We start from the raw sequence: 19419 nt of genomic DNA, 5'->3' as shown, positions 1-19419 counted from the left end.
TCGGAGATGTTTATATAATAAGCGTGTCTCAGTAAGGCAGGATATAATTCTATATCACTGCAACTTAATAGAAAAAAAAAAACAATAAAGCTTATAAAGCCTATTTTTCCTTCACAATAGTCACATTTCCACCCTTCCTTCTCCATCATCCCAAATACAACAACTATGAAATATATTATAAGCCGCTTATTCAGGTTTTCCCACTTCTAAGCTTATAATTTCCCTGCCAAATACAGCAGGTTCCACCCAAGAGCCTTGTCCCACGAGTGATATATGGTTCACAAGTTAAAAAATAAAATAAAGTCATTAGGAAATTGCAGGAAGTGACAATTATCTGGGCGCAGCGCTCACACACCGCAGTTTGAAGCTGGATCTTAGGGGCCCAATTGGATGATAAACTCCAAAGAACAGGTTCCACCGCCACCAAATTGTTACAAACGGCTGGAACTTAACCAAAGAGCTAGGAAATACAAATGGCAACAATGTTATTAAGCGTTCCTGTGAATTCTCTTTATTGTTTTGGAAACAATTGTATAATTATCAGCTGGAAATAAATACAGGTGATCCGTCCAAATACCAAGACTCCAGAGACAAGGGCGCAAGTCCTGCAGAAATGGCTGTATGATGGCAGCTTTCACATATACGTTATGCATCAGCCCTTCACTGTTTTTAAAGATGTAAAAGTAGAAAAAATTAAGTGTAATTGATATTTTTTGTAGAAATTTCTGCCATGGTCCCAATCATCTCACTGGTGCTTGCAGAATATTTGCCCGTGGAACAATTCCATTAAAATGGAGCAAATTTTTAGTAGTACTGTACACCAATCCTGACTTAAAGGAGTTGTCAGGCTAGTATACAGTAAAAAAAAAAGAGTAGATATATACATACATTATATATATATATATATATATATATATATATATATATATATATATATATATATATATATATATTTATTTATATTTATATATAACAAATATATTTTTTTTATAATAATATATATATATATATATATATATATATTATTATAAAAAAATATATTTGTTATATATATATATATATATATATATATATAACAAATATATTTTTTTATAATATATATATATATATATATATATATATATATATATATATATATATGCATAAACAAAAGAACGATCCAAAGTACTATGGCAGGGCATATCATATTGTAAAACAAATAGGTAAAGAACCAACCACAGGCATAATTTAACAAAAAACAGAGAATTGTGGTTTTTAAGGGTTAACAATAAATATTTTATTAGCTGGCAAATACCATATTATAACACTCATAAATTGCATATGGAGAGCAGGGGTCAAAAAGGGTATCCAGGTATTCAGTTTATAGTTGATTAAATCACATTATTGCTACAAGGAAGTACATGTCCACAAAGGATACAGGGAATAAAGTGTCATGTGCAATACAATTACTATTACCACAGAAACAGGGGGATTACATAAACATTGCACATTGTCCCATATAAAGTGCTGTGCATATCCTAGTGGATCAGATAAGAGTTTTAGCAGCACATATATAACAAATCAAGTAGCAGTCATACGTATACCAGTACCCAGAGGTGGAGGGGATTCACACCAAGCCAAAGGACGCGCGTTTCACAGGTAGCTTTATCAACCAGGCGAAGTAAGAGTGGCCACATCTGTTAAGTGAATGGGCTCTCACATACAGAACTGCGTCAGGCGTTCCACAGTGGTCACTCCTCCTGCTGGCCAAAAGCGGTATCACTCACGCAGAGTTATACTGCGACCCAATATGTGTGTGTGTGTGTGTGTGTGTGTGTGTGTAGAATCACAAGGGGCGTGACAGTGACGCAGTTAGCACTTGCCAGTGGTGGTTGTTCGGGGTCTGATGAGTGCAATTTCATATTATTTTTTTTTTTTGGGAGGGGAGCCTGTCTTCTCTCTTTGGGGCTGTCTTCTCTCTTTTGGGGCTGTCTTCTCTCTTTTGGGGCTGTCTTCTCTCTTTTGGGGCTGTCTTCTCTCTTTGGGGCTGTCTTCTCTCTTTGGGGCTGTCTTCTCTCTTTTGGGGCTGTCTTCTCTCTTTGGGGCTGTCTTCTCTCTTTTGGGGCTGTCTTCTCTCTTTTGGGGGTGTCTTCTCTCTTTTGGGGGTGTCTTCTCTCTTTTGGGGGTGTCTTCTCTCTTTTGGGGGTGTCTGCTTTCTGTAATGAAGTGTCCTGCAGTATACGTTAACTTTTTTAGCTGCAAGGACACTTCCTTATGGAACTGCCACTAGGGCTTATATTTTAAGCATAATCCACAAAGGGCCTTTTTTTAGGGAAACAATCTTTGGTACAGATGTTGCATTGTGTTTGGCTTTCTATTTTCCTATCAGTCTTCAATAACTTTTTCACCTTTTTATGTTTCAGATGCCATCTGGTATTTTGCAAATGACAATCTCTATGTGACCGGGGATAACGGCACAGCTGGTATTTTTGCCACTTACCCTACGGACCATCTCACTTTGATGAACGGCTTCTTTGATCAGGTAGGGCAATGTCTCAAGAATTAGCTGAGAACTGGATTCTGATTGGTTTCTCAGAGATCCATAGCTAAGTGCAGGACTAGTAAGGGTTGTCATAGGGACACCAGTACAAAAGTCTTTTGTAACTCAGCCTAATGGTAACTTGTTTTTTAAATGTTATTTGCATTTTTGACAACCTTTTAAGTTGTCTTTATGACATGACAGAAGATGCTCTGCTGGTTGGTACTGACACCGATAGAAAGCACATAACAGTCCTATTAAGTTATATAAGCGCACAATCCGCATGACTGGTGTCACATGGTAGAGCATCATGAACTTCCACTAATGCTATTTCTACTGACCAAAATAGTTGAAGGCTCACATATCCCATAAAAATACACTTTTGAAAATTTACTCCAGAGCTGCAATCAAAATTGTTCTGGTAGCTATTAAAAACAGTCAGCAAGCTGGTTGCTCAGCTCAATTGCTATAATGCCGAGGGGAATAATTAGCATTAGTTTAGTTACTGGGCACAAATGAGAAATGTTGGTAGCAAGGTCTATGCCTACAATAAATAAGAAGACAACTAGTAGATTTTCTCTCAGCCGAATCATGAATGCAGCTCTGGCATACACTGCTATAAAAGTCGACTGCTGAATCCTGAGTACAGCTCTGGCATACACTACTATATAAGTCACCTGTGGAATCATGAATGCAGCTCTGGCATACACTACTATATAAGTCACCTGTGTAATCATGAATACAGCTCTGACATACACTGCTATATAAGTTGACTGCTGAATCTTGAATACAGCTGTGGCATACACTACTATAAAAGTCACCTGTGGAATCATGAATGCAGCTCTGGCATACACTACTATATAAGGCACGTGCGGAATCATGAGTACAGCTCTGGTATATGCTACTACATAAGTCACCTGTGGAATCATGAATACAGCTCTGGCATACACTGCTATATAAGTCGACTGCTGAATCCTGAATACAGCTCTGGCATACAGTACTATATAAATCACCTGCCGAATCATGAATGCAGCTCTGGCATACACTACTATATAAGTCACCTGCTGAATCCTGAATGCAGCTCAGGCATACACTAGTATAGTAAGTCAGGAATCGGATCAAGTCAAGACATGATGTATTGGTAAGGAAAACTTTCTATGTAGGTTTAATGTCTAAATGTAATATGTATTAAGAAATCAAACCTTAAAGGGGTTGTGTCACAAACCACCGGGGGGGTCACTCAGAAATCCCCCCCGCGCTGGCTACCAGTACGTCACAATCGGGGGGTAACAAGTGGGGGTCACCCCTCCTTTATACCTCCCGACCGACAGACAGAGCACGTGACGCGCTCTCTAGCGCCCCTCTTATAGTCAGGCCAATTATGGAATTGCCCGACAATAAGCAAGGAGGCCGCTATACTACTTATGCCGATTATTGAAGGGTCCCCGGTGAGAGTAGGGTATATATTCCCCCGACCTCCGCGGGCGGAATATATAAAACCTCCCCGAATCTCACTGGCCTCCCCACAATAATCCTTGGCACAATTCGCTGCCACCAACCGATTTACGGTAACTATTAGCCGAACACACAGACGTGGGATTCAAGATCGAGATAACAGAACAGCCCAAGATTAATTATATAATTTAATCAGCCTAAAGCACACTAGAAACTACAATATATACAATAGGGAATCTACAGAATATACATATGTCAGAGTACAGTTACAATCAAAGCATGGGTTACAAACAGGCATACACAGTTCCAGCAGTTACCTTGTTGCGTCTGGCCACAGGGGGGCGCTGTACCCAGGTTTCTAGGATCCTTCCCACAGATGTTTCCTACACGTGCCCCCAGCGAAAAGAACACTGGAAAATGGCCGAAGTAGGGTTATCAACCTGGGCAAATCCAGGTCCCCTCCTACCTTAGTGACCTCAGAGGGAGCACTGCTCCACCCCTGGCTTGAGTTATGGACAATCCACAACATGGAATATGGGCCATAACTTTGCCTGGGAGCGTCGTAGGCGGACGCCAATGCTCTCATTGTGACAGTTATGAATTTAGCTACAGAACGAGGGGACTCATGACCTGTCTGCCAGTTCCCCATTGGCTGATATCACGCCTGGGGCATTTCCCAATGTCCTGCTCCCATAAAAAGGGTGTGCCGGCATCGTCCGCATGCGGAGACACCATTTTTATGGTTGCCATATTTATCGGAAATATGGCTTGCGAGATATGAACCATTTTTTACTGGAGTCGTTCTGTCTGGCTATTTCCATAGCCTTGCTAACTAGCTAGCAGCCCCCACTACAGGGTCACGGCAGGGAGTCATCCTGTGTCCATTGTCCCCAAGCCACCTAATTTCCATATCACAGGACATGGCCATGGAGGTGTAAGTGGAACACTGAGAACAAGAAGGGAGGGGGCACTGCCAGGGAGTGATGAGGGATTATGACTGGAGTCATAATTCATCTTCATATCCCGGGATTTGCCTCACACCTCCCCCCTTTTGAGGGCGCTAGGGGGCAGCACACTCCGGTGTTCCCCCGTGCGCCCGTCCGCGACCTCTCCTTGTCGGGACAGCCCGTCTGCGTTACCGTGGTCACGGCCCCTTTTGTGGCGAATGGTGAAGTTGTATTGCTGGAGCGCAAGGCTCCATCGCAACAATCGCCCATTCGTCCCAGAGACGGTGTGCAACCAGCTGAGGGGATTGTGGTCCGTCTCCACGATGAAGTGGCGCCCGTATAGATAGGGTTGCAGACGCTGCAGGGCCCACACTATGGCCAGGCACTCCTTCTCCATCGTGGAATAGGCAACTTCCCTTGGTAACAGCTTCCTGCTCAGGTACAAGACTGGGTGCTCTTGGCTCGCAGAGTCCACCTGGCTGAGCACCGCACCGAGGCCGAAGTCACTGGCGTCGGTCTGTACTACAAACGGCCGCGTGAAGTCGGCTGCCTGTAGCACGGGCGGGCTGGACAGGGCGTCCTTTAGGGCCCGGAAGGCTGTCTCGCAGTCCATTGTCCAATCGACTGCAGAGGGCAGCTTCTTCTTGGTGAGGTCCGTCAAGGGCTTTGCCAGGCTACTATAGCATGGAACAAACCTCCTATAGTACCCAGCGGTCCCCAAGAAGGACATCACCTGCTTCTTGGTCCTGGGGGTGGGCCAGGATGCGATGGCTTCCACTTTCTCAGGCTCGGGCTTCAGTGTTCTCCCACCTACCCGGTGACCGAGGTACTGGACCTCGCTCATGGCCAGCTGACACTTTCCCGGCTTGATGGTCAAACCTGCCCGGTGGATCCGCCTGAGCACCTGTGCTAGATGCTCTAGGTGGTCCTCCCAGGTGGGACTGAAGACGGCAATGTCATCCAGGTACGCGGCCGCGTACCCTTCAAGTCCCTTGAGCAGGGTGTTGACCATCCGCTGGAAAGTGGCAGGGGCATTTCTCATCCCGAATGGCATCACCGTGGACTCGTACAGTCCAAATGGGGTAATAAAGGCAGAGCGTTCCCTGGCCTTGCGAGTCAGGGGGATCTGCCAATATCCCCGGCTCAGATCCATGATGGTCAGGTACTGAGCCCCGGCCAACTGATCGAGCAGGTCATCGATGCGTGGCATTGGGTACGCATCGGCGACCGTGACCGCATTGAGCCCCCTGTAGTCCACGCAGAACCGAGTGGTTCGGTCCTTCTTAGGGACGAGGACTACAGGCGAGGCCCAAGCGCTGTTGGATGCCTGGATCACCCCCAGCTTCAGCATCTCGTCAATCTCCTGGCGCATGTGTTGCTGCACCTCCAGGGAGACCCGATATGCTGAACGCCGGATCGGGGGATGATCCCCAGTGTCCACGTGATGGACAGCCAAGTCAGTCCTTCCGGGCTGGTTGGTAAACAACCCCCGGAAGGGGAGGAGGGTGGCCCACAGCTGGGACCGTTGGTCTTCCAAGAGCTGGTGGCCAACCTCCACATCCTCAATGGATCCGCCTGCCCTAACCTGGGCTAGCATATCCAAGAGGGTTTCCGCTTCTCCCTCCTCGGGCAGGTTGCACACGGGGAGCGCACATGCCTCCCGTTCATGATGTGCCTTCATCATGTTCACATGGAAGGGCTTCCGCCTTCCACGGGCAGGGTCCAGGGTGACCAGGTACGTTACAGGGTTGAGCTGCTGGTACACGAGGTATGGGCCTTCCCAGGCTGCCTGAAGCTTGTCCTGTGGTACGGGGACCAGTACCCACACCTTTTGACCCACTTGGTAGGTCCTCTCACAAGCGTTCTGGTCGTACCAACGCTTCTGATCGGCCTGGGCTTGAGCCATATTGTCGTGTACCAGTTGCGTCAAGGCCTGCATTTTGTCCCGGAAGCGCATGACATACTCGATAACCGACACTCCAGGGGTGGCCAAATCCCCTTCCCAAGCCTCTTTCACCAGAGCCAGGGGGCCCCGCACACGTCGCCCGTACAGGAGCTCAAACGGTGAGAATCCTGTTGAGGCCTGTGGAACCTCCCGGTAAGCAAATAACAGGTGTGGGAGATACCGCTCCCAGTCACGCCCATGGGAGTCGACCAACATCTTAAGCATCTGCTTTAAGGTGCCATTGAACCGCTCGCACAGGCCATTAGTCTGTGGATGGTACGGGCTGGCCACCAGATGTCGCACCTGGACTTGCTTACAGAGGGCCTCCATCAGCTGGGACATGAATTGGGTCCCCCGGTCAGTGAGCATTTCCTGGGGAAAACCCACTCGGGAGAAAATCTCCAGCAATGCGGTGGCCACCTTGTCAGCCCGAATGGACGACAAGGCCACTGCTTCTGGGTACCGGGTGGCATAGTCCACTACCGTCAGTATGAAGCGTTTCCCGGAGCTGCTGGGGATGGCCAGCGGGCCGACCAGATCCACAGCCACCCTCCTGAAAGGCTCATCGATGATTGGCAGAGATACCAGTGGGGCTTTGGGGCGTGGCCCCGCCTTCCCCACTCTCTGACAGGTTTCACACGAACGGCAGTAGGCAGCCACATCGGCCCCCATTTTTGGCCAGTAGAAATGCTGGTTTAACCTGGCCTTGGTCTTAGCGATCCCTAGGTGTCCGGCCATCGGAATCTCATGTGCGATCCGCAACAACTCCGTCCGGAACGGATAGGGTACCACCAACTGTCGGTCCCTGGGCCACGCCTCCGGTGAACCCTGCTGGACCGTGGCCCGGTACAGCCGTCCTTGGTCCCAGACCACTCGCTCCGGGTCCGAGTCCGAGGGAGGCTGTGCCGCCTGCTCCTTAAGAGCTTTCAGGCTGTCGTCAGCTTCTAACGCTGCCTGAAACCCCTGACTAGATGTGGCCAGAATCGACGAGACTGTCACATCTTCAGTCAGTACCCCGGGACCTGTGTCCTGGCCTCCACCTGACTCGGCTGCCACTTGGTCAGAAGGGGAAGAGCTATCGGACCTCCGGGAGGCCCCTTGGCTTCCAGCACTCCCACTGCGGGTGACAGCGGCCACAGCCGCTGCGACCGTGGGTCGTGCCTGCTCCTCCTCCGTTCCTGACCAAGTCGCCGGTTCAGGCAGACCTACCTGGCTTCCTGACACCCCGGTTGTGGGGGAAACCATGCACCGAGATCTTACCTGGGAGCACTTCCACTCCTGGACCGGCCCCAATCTCACCTGCCTGTTCCCCTCCTGCAGCAACAGAACCCCGCTGTGAAATCTCTGGGGACCCCACATTTGCTGTGGTAGCCCCCACCCCACACACTGGTCCTCCCCCTGCAGCACCCTGCTCTCTGCTTATCCCTGCAGAGGGCAACAGATCCCAGCTCACAGGCTGGTTACTTGTAGAGGCATTGTCACACCTTTCTCTGACCCCCTCCCCTGTCACAGCTGCAGCTGAGTGTGTGTCTATGGTGTCTATGCAAGCAGAAATATCAGAGTTCACTCCCCCCTCTCTCACATCATTCATAGATAACACATTAACATTGTCAGGAGTCATGTCAGTACGGGCTGAAGGTTCAGCCCTTGGTGGGGGCCCAAACTGGGAGGTTATCTGCCCCAAATCTGTCCCAAGTAGCACGTTTGCAGGGATCCGATCAGTTACCCCCACCTCCCTCACCCCCCGCCCTGCGCCCCAGTCCACATAAATGTCAGCAACAGGCAGCGCCGGGTCAGTGCCTCCAATCCCGGAGACAGCGAGGGTTTTTCCAGGGATCAAGTCTTGGGGGGACACCATCTCAGGCCGCACCAGAGTCACCTCCGAGGCGCTGTCTCGCAGTCCTATGGTCACAGACCGGCCGACGGTGACAGGTTGGAAGCTGTCCAGGGACCTACCACCACCCCCACCCACACAATACACCTTGGGCGGCCCTTGGGACGGGGACGGAGCCGGGGCCTTGGGACGCTGAGGGCACATGGCCTTGAAGTGTCCAGGTAGGTTGCACTGGTGGCACCGTCTTGGTTCCGCCACGGGCCTGGAGAGGGGAGTTGAGGGGGACACCCCCTGCAGTCTAGGGGCAGGTGGGGCAGTCGCCGAATTCATCTTACCCCCTCTCCAGGTGCTGCTGGTGGCCGCTCTCCTGGCCTCAGGGGCCCGGTTGTTGGTGTAGTCATCGGCAAGGGCAGCTGTAGCCGTGGACCCCTTTGGCTTCTGGTCTCGGATGAACTGGCGGAGATCCTCAGGGCAGTTCCACAAGAGTTGCTCCGTGATGAACAAGTCCAGGATCTCCGGTCCGGTGGAAAGCTGCAGGCCTTGGGTCCAGTGGTCGGCAGCTCGGGCAAGTGCCCGCCGGTGGTCAGCCCAGGAGTCCTTTGGTCCCTTCTGTAGGCTCCGGAACTTCTTGCGGTAGGACTCTGGAGTGAGGTTGTACTGTTGGATCAGGGCCCGCTTGATGGTGTCGTAGCCCTGATCTGCCTCAGCAGGCAAGTCCCCAAGGATATCCAGGGCCTTACCCCTTAAACGGGGGGTCAGGTATTTGGCCCACTGGTCCTTGTCCAGATGGTGCTGCAAGCAAGTCCGTTCAAAAGCAGTCAAGAAAGAGTCCAAGTCTCCATCCTTCTCCAGCACTGGGAAGTCCTCAACACGGACCTTTGGAAGTTTGGTGTCTCAAAGGTCACATGTGGCTGATGAGGGCCGGAGCTGAGCTAGCTGCAGCTGGTAGTCACGGTCTGCCTGTCGCTCTCGCTCTTCACGCGCTGCCTGCCGCTCTCGCTCCGCAGCCTCACGCTCTGCGTGCCGCTCCGCAGCCTCAGCGTCACGCGCTGCCTGCCGCTCTGCCCTGCGCTCTGCCAGGAGTTCCTTGTAGCCCTTCTGGTCTCCAGCCTGGAGAAGGGCCATAGCCATTTGAAGAAGGCTATCCGAGCCTCCCAGGCTCGGTGGAATGGCACGTGGTGATCTGCGGCACGCTGCAGAGCTAGGCGATTCACTGTCCCTTTCAGAGCGGAGGGCTGGCATCTGGCTCGTTGAGGAACCTTGGGTGAGCTCCTCCTCATCTTGTCCAGCAGTGCCAGGTTGCGCAATGTCCTCGGCAGAACGGTTTTCTGGCGTCGAGCTCCTGGAGGACTCGTGGGCAACCTCCTCATTGCTGTCCACAGCACCGTCCTCCCTCTCTTCGGCTCCTGCCTTAGCATTGGCCAGTTGCATAGCTCTGCTCCTGGTGCCATCAGCCATTCTTGCAGACTTTTGGTCACTGACACAGAACTGACACCTGATGCCTCCACACACCTTACAGTATCTGCACTCTGACACTCTAGTGTTGAGCTAGTCTGAAGACCCCAGCAGCCACAGCTGCTGCAGGCAGTCTTTAGTGTCTGGGAGTATGGGTCTCACACTCACACACACTATTATCTCGATCCCACCGCTGCCACCAATATGTCACAAACCACCGGGGGGGTCACTCAGAAATCCCCCCCGCGCTGGCTACCAGTACGTCACAATCGGGGGGTAACAAGTGGGGGTCACCCCTCCTTTATACCTCCCGACCGACAGACAGAGCACGTGACGCGCTCTCTAGCGCCCCTCTTATAGTCAGGCCAATTATGGAATTGCCCGACAATAAGCAAGGAGGCCGCTATACTACTTATGCCGATTATTGAAGGGTCCCCGGTGAGAGTAGGGTATATATTCCCCCGACCTCCGCGGGCGGAATATATAAAACCTCCCCGAATCTCACTGGCCTCCCCACAATAATCCTTGGCACAATTCGCTGCCACCAACCGATTTACGGTAACTATTAGCCGAACACACAGACGTGGGATTCAAGATCGAGATAACAGAACAGCCCAAGATTAATTATATAATTTAATCAGCCTAAAGCACACTAGAAACTACAATATATACAATAGGGAATCTACAGAATATACATATGTCAGAGTACAGTTACAATCAAAGCATGGGTTACAAACAGGCATACACAGTTCCAGCAGTTACCTTGTTGCGTCTGGCCACAGGGGGGCGCTGTACCCAGGTTTCTAGGATCCTTCCCACAGATGTTTCCTACACGTGCCCCCAGCGAAAAGAACACTGGAAAATGGCCGAAGTAGGGTTATCAACCTGGGCAAATCCAGGTCCCCTCCTACCTTAGTGACCTCAGAGGGAGCACTGCTCCACCCCTGGCTTGAGTTATGGACAATCCACAACATGGAATATGGGCCATAACTTTGCCTGGGAGCGTCGTAGGCGGACGCCAATGCTCTCATTGTGACAGTTATGAATTTAGCTACAGAACGAGGGGACTCATGACCTGTCTGCCAGTTCCCCATTGGCTGATATCACGCCTGGGGCATTTCCCAATGTCCTGCTCCCATAAAAAGGGTGTGCCGGCATCGTCCGCATGCGGAGACACCATTTTTATGGTTGCCATATTTATCGGAAATATGGCTTGCGAGATATGAACCATTTTTTACTGGAGTCGTTCTGTCTGGCTATTTCCATAGCCTTGCTAACTAGCTAGCAGCCCCCACTACAGGGTCACGGCAGGGAGTCATCCTGTGTCCATTGTCCCCAAGCCACCTAATTTCCATATCACAGGACATGGCCATGGAGGTGTAAGTGGAACACTGAGAACAAGAAGGGAGGGGGCACTGCCAGGGAGTGATGAGGGATTATGACTGGAGTCATAATTCATCTTCATATCCCGGGATTTGCCTCACAGGTTGTCATATAAACAGCTGCTCATAGGATATATCATAAATGTATGGTCACTGGGGGTCTCCCTGCCAATACCCCCACCAAGCATGAGAAGTGGAGGTCAAAAGTCCCCCTTTGAATGAAGCAGTAGTGAGCATGTGCAATCATCAACCCTAGACCGTAAAACATGAAAGGAAGGGTGGTCGCACATGCTCACTACATCTCCATTTACACAGGAGACTATAAGTGATCGGTAGTGTTCCCAGTGGTGGGACCCCAATGTTTATCCATTTATATCCTGTATTGTTGAAAACTGATATGCTGTGTGTTATTTTTTGACAACCCCTTCACCTTTACGTCCTAATTGATGATTATCTGAGTGATTTGTTTCTTTTTTGCCTGTTGCAATGTGATATGTACTGACATACATTGCTCAGATCAGTAGCTCTCAGCGATCTGTTCCAGTCCTGCTCAGTCCTATCTCCTGACCTCTCATGACCTTGAGACATGTCTCCGTAATTAAATATCGGTCCTCACATGTCTTAAAAATTCGACCTTGACATCACACCAGATGCTTCTTCTCTGCTCCCGCTTCAATGAGGTCTTTGTTCAACTTCAAGAAAGCAAACTTTCAATAAACTTTGACTCCGGACTCTCCTTGTCTCTGGTTAAAGAGGACGTCTCCCAAGTAAAATCTCTTGAGTTACACGCTTCAAACAATTTGCTAAAATATTTTTAGGGATCAGCTAAGTGATTACTAGTGGTGCCATCATTACAGCCCGGTTTTCCCAATATCTATATTATTTTGGATGGAGAGTAGCCATATTAGTAGTCACTAACCATTCCGAGATTTTTTCTTTTTTCTTTTTAAACCCTTCTGAAAATTATGTCCTATTAGTCTTAATTCCAGTATTATAAAAATATTTTTCTTTTTTTTCCCCAGTTTATTGGCACTGCAGCTCTGGTCGTCTGTGTCTTGGCCATTGTTGATCCCTACAACAACCCCATCCCTCGTGGGCTTGAAGCCTTCACCGTTGGATTTGTTGTTCTTGTCATTGGATTGTCTATGGGCTTCAACTCTGGTTATGCCGTCAACCCCGCTAGGGACTTTGGACCACGTCTCTTCACCGCCTTGGCTGGCTGGGGCACAGAAGTCTTTACGTAAGTGGCATTTTTTCCTTTCACAACAACAATGGTAACTAATTAGTAATACTGTGTTTCCCCGAAATTAAAACATTATGGGAAATACGGGTTGGGTGAAAATTAACCCCCCAAAAAAGGCAGACACCTCCCTGGAGAATCATACTTACCAGACCCCGGATATCTGCGTCTTTCCCAGGTCCTCCTGCAATCCACAGCAGGCGCTCCCAGTAGGTCCTTGTGTGCTCCATAGTGGTCCTCCCCTGCTTCCGAATGGCACTCACACACATCAGATCGCAGGAGCATCACACACACACAGAAACATCCGGTGATGCTATACTGCATTCGGTCGGCAGTGCTGTGAAATGTGAGGACCTGTGGTGGAACACATCAATGTGTCTGTTTGTGAAAACCAGGGCAGGTAAAGGAGACAACTGGGGGCTGGTATTCTCAGGCTCGGAAGGTGCATTGCTATTGGGTCCTCCCCAGCCTAAAAATAGCAGCCTGTAGCCAGCCCACAATTGGCGCATCCATTGCATGCAGCAATTGTGGCACTTTACCTGGCTCATCTAAAGTGCCCTGATGTGGTGGCAATCGGGGTAATATATGGGGTTGATGTCAGCTGTGATTTGTCAGCCCACAGCTGTCTACTTTATCTGCGCTGATTATCACAAATAGATGGGGGACCGCACGTCAAAGTGGTGTAATACTCTGACAACATTGTTCCCAATAGCGACCTATTTCAAAGATGCATCTTCCCGATATTGTTCCCATTCAGTTTCAGCACGTTTCCATCCATTTCAGCATTTTTGCAGCCCCGCCAGTCATCCTGGGAGGGTCCGCAGAAAATGTATTCAAGTTTCCCATTGACTTGCATTAAAGTTGTTATTCATGATGAATATACGAATAGTACGAAATATTGGAGACAAATAATCCGAACCCGAATATTTCACTCATCGCCCATCACTGTATATAACAAATTAATAACATTATCTTGTTTGTTCCCATAGTGCTGGCGGACAGTGGTGGTGGGTCCCCATCGTTTCACCTTTACTGGGAGCCGTTGCTGGAGTTATGGTCTACCAACTTATGATTGGCTGTCATATTGAGCCTGCACCAGAGTCTACAGAACAAGAAAACGTCAAATTGGCCAACGTCAAACACAAAGAGAGGATCTAAAGAGGCAGCCACTACAGGACTAAATATCACAGCTGCCACCAGCCAAGAACAAGATAGCGGACGACTTCCGTGTGTCTTAGACATTAGATATTCCTTGTATACCATTGATAGATTGTCAGATGTGCAAAAACATCCTCCCCTGTTGAGCAAATCCGTCTTCCCTTACCATGCGCTGTACATTAAGCATATATGGAGTGCGGCACTGAGATGTATGAGCGCTGTGTTAAATCCCGTTAGACAACATTTTTGTCACTTTACAAGGGCACATACCAAGTTACCCCCTACGACTATGGAGCCTTTGGAGAGAAGGAAGGAGCTCGGGTTGTTGCCCATCAACAACTTTCTTCCCAGGCTCCACAATGTTACCAAATGATGCAAAATGGAAACTCCCACTGGGTAGGCTGTCCATCTATCCTTTAAGGGGTAGGAAAAAAGAGGGCAAACCAGTTCTGATCCCTCTTGTCCGGGAACGAGGGTGTTTTGCATGAATCACTGTTGGGGATGTTATCTTTATTGCAGTGTGACACTCCCCTCTTGACTATTCCTCCTTATAGCACTGAATGCAGCTCAGAGCTTAAAACTAAGTATTCAACCTTTCAATGTCATTTTTTAAACAATTTTATAGGCAAAAACCATTTGTGGAAATATTCAAATTATATGCATATTGACTTGGCCCCCAAAAAGTTGATCTAATCTTAGGAGTCCAGTAGGTGTTCCTTGTACAGTGGTTGACCACCTTCTCTGTATAACCATATATACTGGGGGTCATGGCTGTACTAGGAACATATACAATGGGTATTTCTTCTTTAATGTATGTGTGGCCACAATGGGCATTTTTTTATAATACCAGGAGCCAGGCCGGACCATTGACTGCAATTAAATATAAACTGGAAGCTACTGCGGTACATTACTGCAGTGTGTCACTTACTGTCCATTCATCAGACCATGCTTCGGGGGGGTTTTATATGATGATTTTTTCTTTTTTTTTTAACCGAAGAGGTTGTGATTGCTGAAATTTCCTGATAAAGATGATGGCTGTAAGCTTTGTACATATACCTTATTGCTTGTGCATTAAGTATATTTTATGTGCCCTTAAATACAATATTGTTATAGAAAATATGAGATGTGCTTCCCTTTCATTATTTGCACATTGTGTCCATACACTGGCCCTGGTTTTCCCTTATTTGCATGCCTGTAGTGTCATGGGAGAGGTACTGACAGACCAGGGGTTCTTGAGCTACCCCTAAGACTGAGACCCCTATGCTCACCCTCAACCTGGAGGTACCCTTGATGGTAGGGAGGTCCGGATCCCTGACCTGGCCCTGTCTCCTGCCTAGCCCTGATCTTACTCCCCCCAACTCTAGGAGTGGGTCCAGTAACACATCCCCACAGAAAAGACAGGGACAAGGGAAAAATGAAACTAAGTACACACTGCACTCACACACAAAGGGGAGACAATATGAGTACTTGGAGAATAAAGAAAAGGGCTGGGAAAAACTTACAACAGGGGACCGTTCATACCACGCAACAAAACAACTGCTGTTCACCATAAACAGTGCTCCACTGAGACCGGGATCGCTGATGCTATCTTAATCAGCCTCTTACTACAGTCCCCAGCCTTAAATAGGGAGAAACCAGCTGGAGTTGGTAATTAGCAGCCTGGCTCACAGAAGAGTAGGACACTGCTCCAAAAAAGATTAACTCCTGCATGGCTGGGAGCAGAGAAACAACTCAGCCGACGCCCAGCAGAGCTGAGAATTGAAACCAGGCTGCATGTCGGACTCTGCAATTTGAACAGAGTCTGCCTTAGTAGCAATCCGCGTGTGCAGAATCAGACAGTGCATGACATGTATATTCAGTTTGAACCACTAACAAACACTATATTTAGGAGCATGATTAACAATTTAATCCCTCATCCCAATTTTCTACAGCTTATAAGGGGTTTTCCAATTTCAAAGACCCCTTTCCCACAACTACAGTTTTTACTCACTCTTCCCATGTCCATCATTAAGTTTCCACCACTGCTCCTAATGTATGTTATTGGCTGCAGCGCTGCAGCCAATCTGTGAGCTCAACTGCTCTGACTGAGTTAATGGCACAAGTCACTCAGCTCACTGATCGGCTGCAACACTTTCGACATGACCTCAGGGCTTTAAAACAAACTCTGTGGGAGGACAGGACCAGAAAATGCCTTCAAAACAACCTTTTGAAAACCTTTATTCAACATCTTGTAGACTTGTCTCAATGCAAATATACATGGAGAACATGGGCAGGAGGTCATGGTTTGGCCATATTAGGGCACTTCTACCTAGATTTCACACACTAAAGCTCCATGAGGGTAAAGAACCACCTCAAAACCTTCCCTTTAAGCCTGCTTTACATGTTACGATTCTGCATACGATATCGTATGCGATCATAACCGCCCCCATCGTATGTTCGGCACGTTCAATTTGTTGAATGTGCTGCACATACGAGTAACCCCCCGTCACATGCACTTACCCGTCCATACGACCACGATGTGGGCGGCGAACGTCCACTTCCTGGAGTGGGAGGGACGTTTGGCGTCACAGCAGCCGGCCAATAGAAGCGGAGGGGCGGAGCTGAGCGGGACGTAAACATCCCGCCCACCTCCTTCCTTCCGCATTACCAGCCGGGAGCCGCAGGACGCAGGTAAGATCTGTTAATCGTTCCCGGGGTGTCACACGCTGCGATGTGCGCTACCCCGGGTACGATGAACAACATGACGTTTAATTCATGAGAAATGAACGACGTGCATGCGATGAACGTTTTACCGTTCAATCGCAATCGCATGTATCTGTTACACACTGCAATGTACCTTACGATGCCGGATGTGCGTCACTTATGACGTGACCCCGCCGACATATTGTAAGATACATTGCAGCGTGTAAAGCAGGCTTTACATAGGCTTGTCTTGATCCAGGGCGAGTTGATCTCCATTGTGGTATGGCATGTTCTTGAACCTCAAAGATAAGTGAAGAACTAGATGCATAAGTATAGACTATTAATGAAGGCAAACACTATGGAGTAATAGAGTAGTAAGGGTCCTGTTCAGGTTGGCGCCATACAACTTTCCTTAAGGTCAATAAAGTTAAAGGCAATCTTTTACTCAGTCCAAGGTGATGATTTTAGAATGTGTCCCGCAATCTTTTGATACCATATTGAGCCGGCTGAGTTCATAATAGTGTTGCTCTATGTAGCTTCATTCAGGTGAAAGAGATTCAACCAAAGGTCCAAAATGTTTTTCTCCTAATGGAGAGAAATGGGAAGCAGGAATTGCAACCACCTTTTTGCACTGAGACCCACTTAGTACCCTCTTAGTGTGACAACACGTGGCCCTAAACTGGAACTTTTTGCACTTACTGAACATCTGCTCCAGTAGTTGTCCTAGAGTAGATCTTTGGCAAGATGTCTTATTGTCACACTAGGTACAGGGAAGTACCAAGCGAAACGGAAGGAAAGGGAAACCCTGTGTATAGGGAAAGGGGAGATGGTGACTTCTGATCAAACCTACCGCTGGTCCCTGGGGTCATGCACCACCCTAGATATTTTCTGCACTTATGCATTGAGCCGATTACCTGACCCTAGGTATCCCTAGTGCTGGGCCCTTAATAGGGAACGGGTGGGATGAGCTCTTCGTCAACTCCACTAAAGACTAATGAAGACACAAGGAGGACACACAGGGGGGAAATACATAAACTACTTATTGACAGATAGAAGTTCAGGAAGGTTCCAGCAACAATACCACAGAGGAGTAAAAGCCACATGATGCAACCAGAGCTTGAATGAACTAAATATTTAGTCAAGGGAAGATGGGAGTATTTAAGCACATGGAGTATACTGATAATCAGCAGCTGCATGGAAGGAGGGCTCTGCTGGGTCCTAAATGGGAAGAGATGAAAACCCAGCAGGGGAGCTACCTAGTACAATGAATGCTAAGAGCAGGAACAACAGAATGTCAGGGAGCAGTTTTGTGCAGCTAAACACTATGACCTTCTATTTCCAGAAACCATATGACTGTCTGTCACTCGTGGCACGCCCGTGACACTTATGGGTGGAGGATTTTTTAGTCTGACGCCACAATGTGTGAGAACAGGGAACATGTTGGCAGATCAATAACTTTTTTTCCAGGTTTTGGGAAAACACAGGAACATAGCCATAAATTATTGGGCTGTGCTGGTACTAATGTTTCATCATCTCTTCGTATAACTATGGACTGCTTGGCTGATTTGTCATTTTTATTAATATCTCTCTGGAAAATCTTTTCAAAATCATATTACATACCGTAATCCTAAAACCACAAAGCAATGCTGTCGCTATTAACATTAACGTCACCGAAGCTTTAATAGGTGAATTAAGGACATAATTAAACTCCAGAGTTCTATTCAACAAACTGTGTTTACTGGGGATCATCCTTGTCAGCATCCGGATTCCGCCTATAGAAGGTGACTGATGTTATGTAACTCGACCGTCAGGATCATGTAGATATATTGGTGCCATTATGTTCCCAATTACATTTTTATAGTCCTCTCCATCAATGGAAATAGGGTAAGTGTCAGCTGAGGATAATCTCTGCTTTATATGGGGGAGAGTCATGTGTTCTGTCTTCATTGCTGGACCAAGTTTACGACTGCAGATCCTACCAACTAATGGAACCACAATACCTATGAGCAAATCATATTTTACGACAGTGTAAAAAACGTTTTACTCTGGTTCCTTAAGAGATAAAACAATGTAATGCTTGGGACTCACCAGACAGACAAGATAATGCATTGATTGAGTGCATCATTAGTGATTGTCATGGGTTAAATGAAGACAGGACAGGGGCCCCTAGGCTGGCACTAGGACTTGTGACCCTGTGCTGTCCCTTATCTCAGAGGTAGGCTTGATGGTGACCAGGTTCGAGCACCCAGTGTGACCCTAAATCCTGTCTGGACTCTGCTCTTACTCCCCCTCTCCGCCACCCTCGGGGCGGGCTGAAAAGCACAAAGACAAAACCCCACGAAATGATATATGTATACATAGCACTCAAAACACACAGGAGAGACAATATCTGTACTGGGGAGCAAAGCAAAAGGGGAGTAAGTAACGCACAATCAGAGAACATCCACACCACTTAGAAGTGCAGCACGGATCACCATACACAGGAAAATAACAGACTAGGATCGCTAGAGTAAAAACTGAAGCTATCATTGGCACCTCCTGGAAGGCGGCAGTGTCTTAAATAGTTTAATTGATACCTGCACTTGGCAATCAGCAACTTGAGCACTTAGGTCCTACTCAGCAGTCTGCAGGAATTAACTCCTGCAGAGCTGAAGACCAGTGAACCTGAACCAGCCGAGGCCTGGCTCTGACTGAACAATCCAAAAGTCTCAGTTGCTTGTCAGAATCTGCAGTGTGAACAGAATCTGACGCCACAGTGTCAGCAGGTGTGTTCAGAGCTGAACATCGAATGACAGTGATGGAC

The 19419-nt window shown here is 48.1% G+C and overlaps 1 protein-coding gene across 1 annotated transcript in view; it reads left to right on the top strand.

Moving 5' to 3' along the window:
• LOC142256197 (aquaporin-3-like) overlaps positions 1–15053 on the top strand; it is a 62690-nt gene extending 47637 nt beyond the window's left edge. Inside the window, exons 4-6 of the mRNA XM_075327769.1 lie at positions 2403–2521; positions 12559–12776; positions 13766–15053. Coding sequence (XP_075183884.1) covers positions 2403–2521; positions 12559–12776; positions 13766–13934 — 506 coding nt within the window. The 3' untranslated portion in view covers positions 13935–15053. The remainder of the gene's footprint in view (positions 1–2402; positions 2522–12558; positions 12777–13765) is intronic.
• The last annotated feature ends 4366 nt before the right edge of the window (positions 15054–19419 follow it).

Source organism: Anomaloglossus baeobatrachus, chromosome 1 (genome assembly GCF_048569485.1).
Source record: "Anomaloglossus baeobatrachus isolate aAnoBae1 chromosome 1, aAnoBae1.hap1, whole genome shotgun sequence".
NCBI lineage: Eukaryota > Metazoa > Chordata > Amphibia > Anura > Aromobatidae > Anomaloglossus > Anomaloglossus baeobatrachus.
Note: the sequence above shows the minus strand (reverse complement) of the source record. Positions and strands in the feature narration are given on the sequence as shown.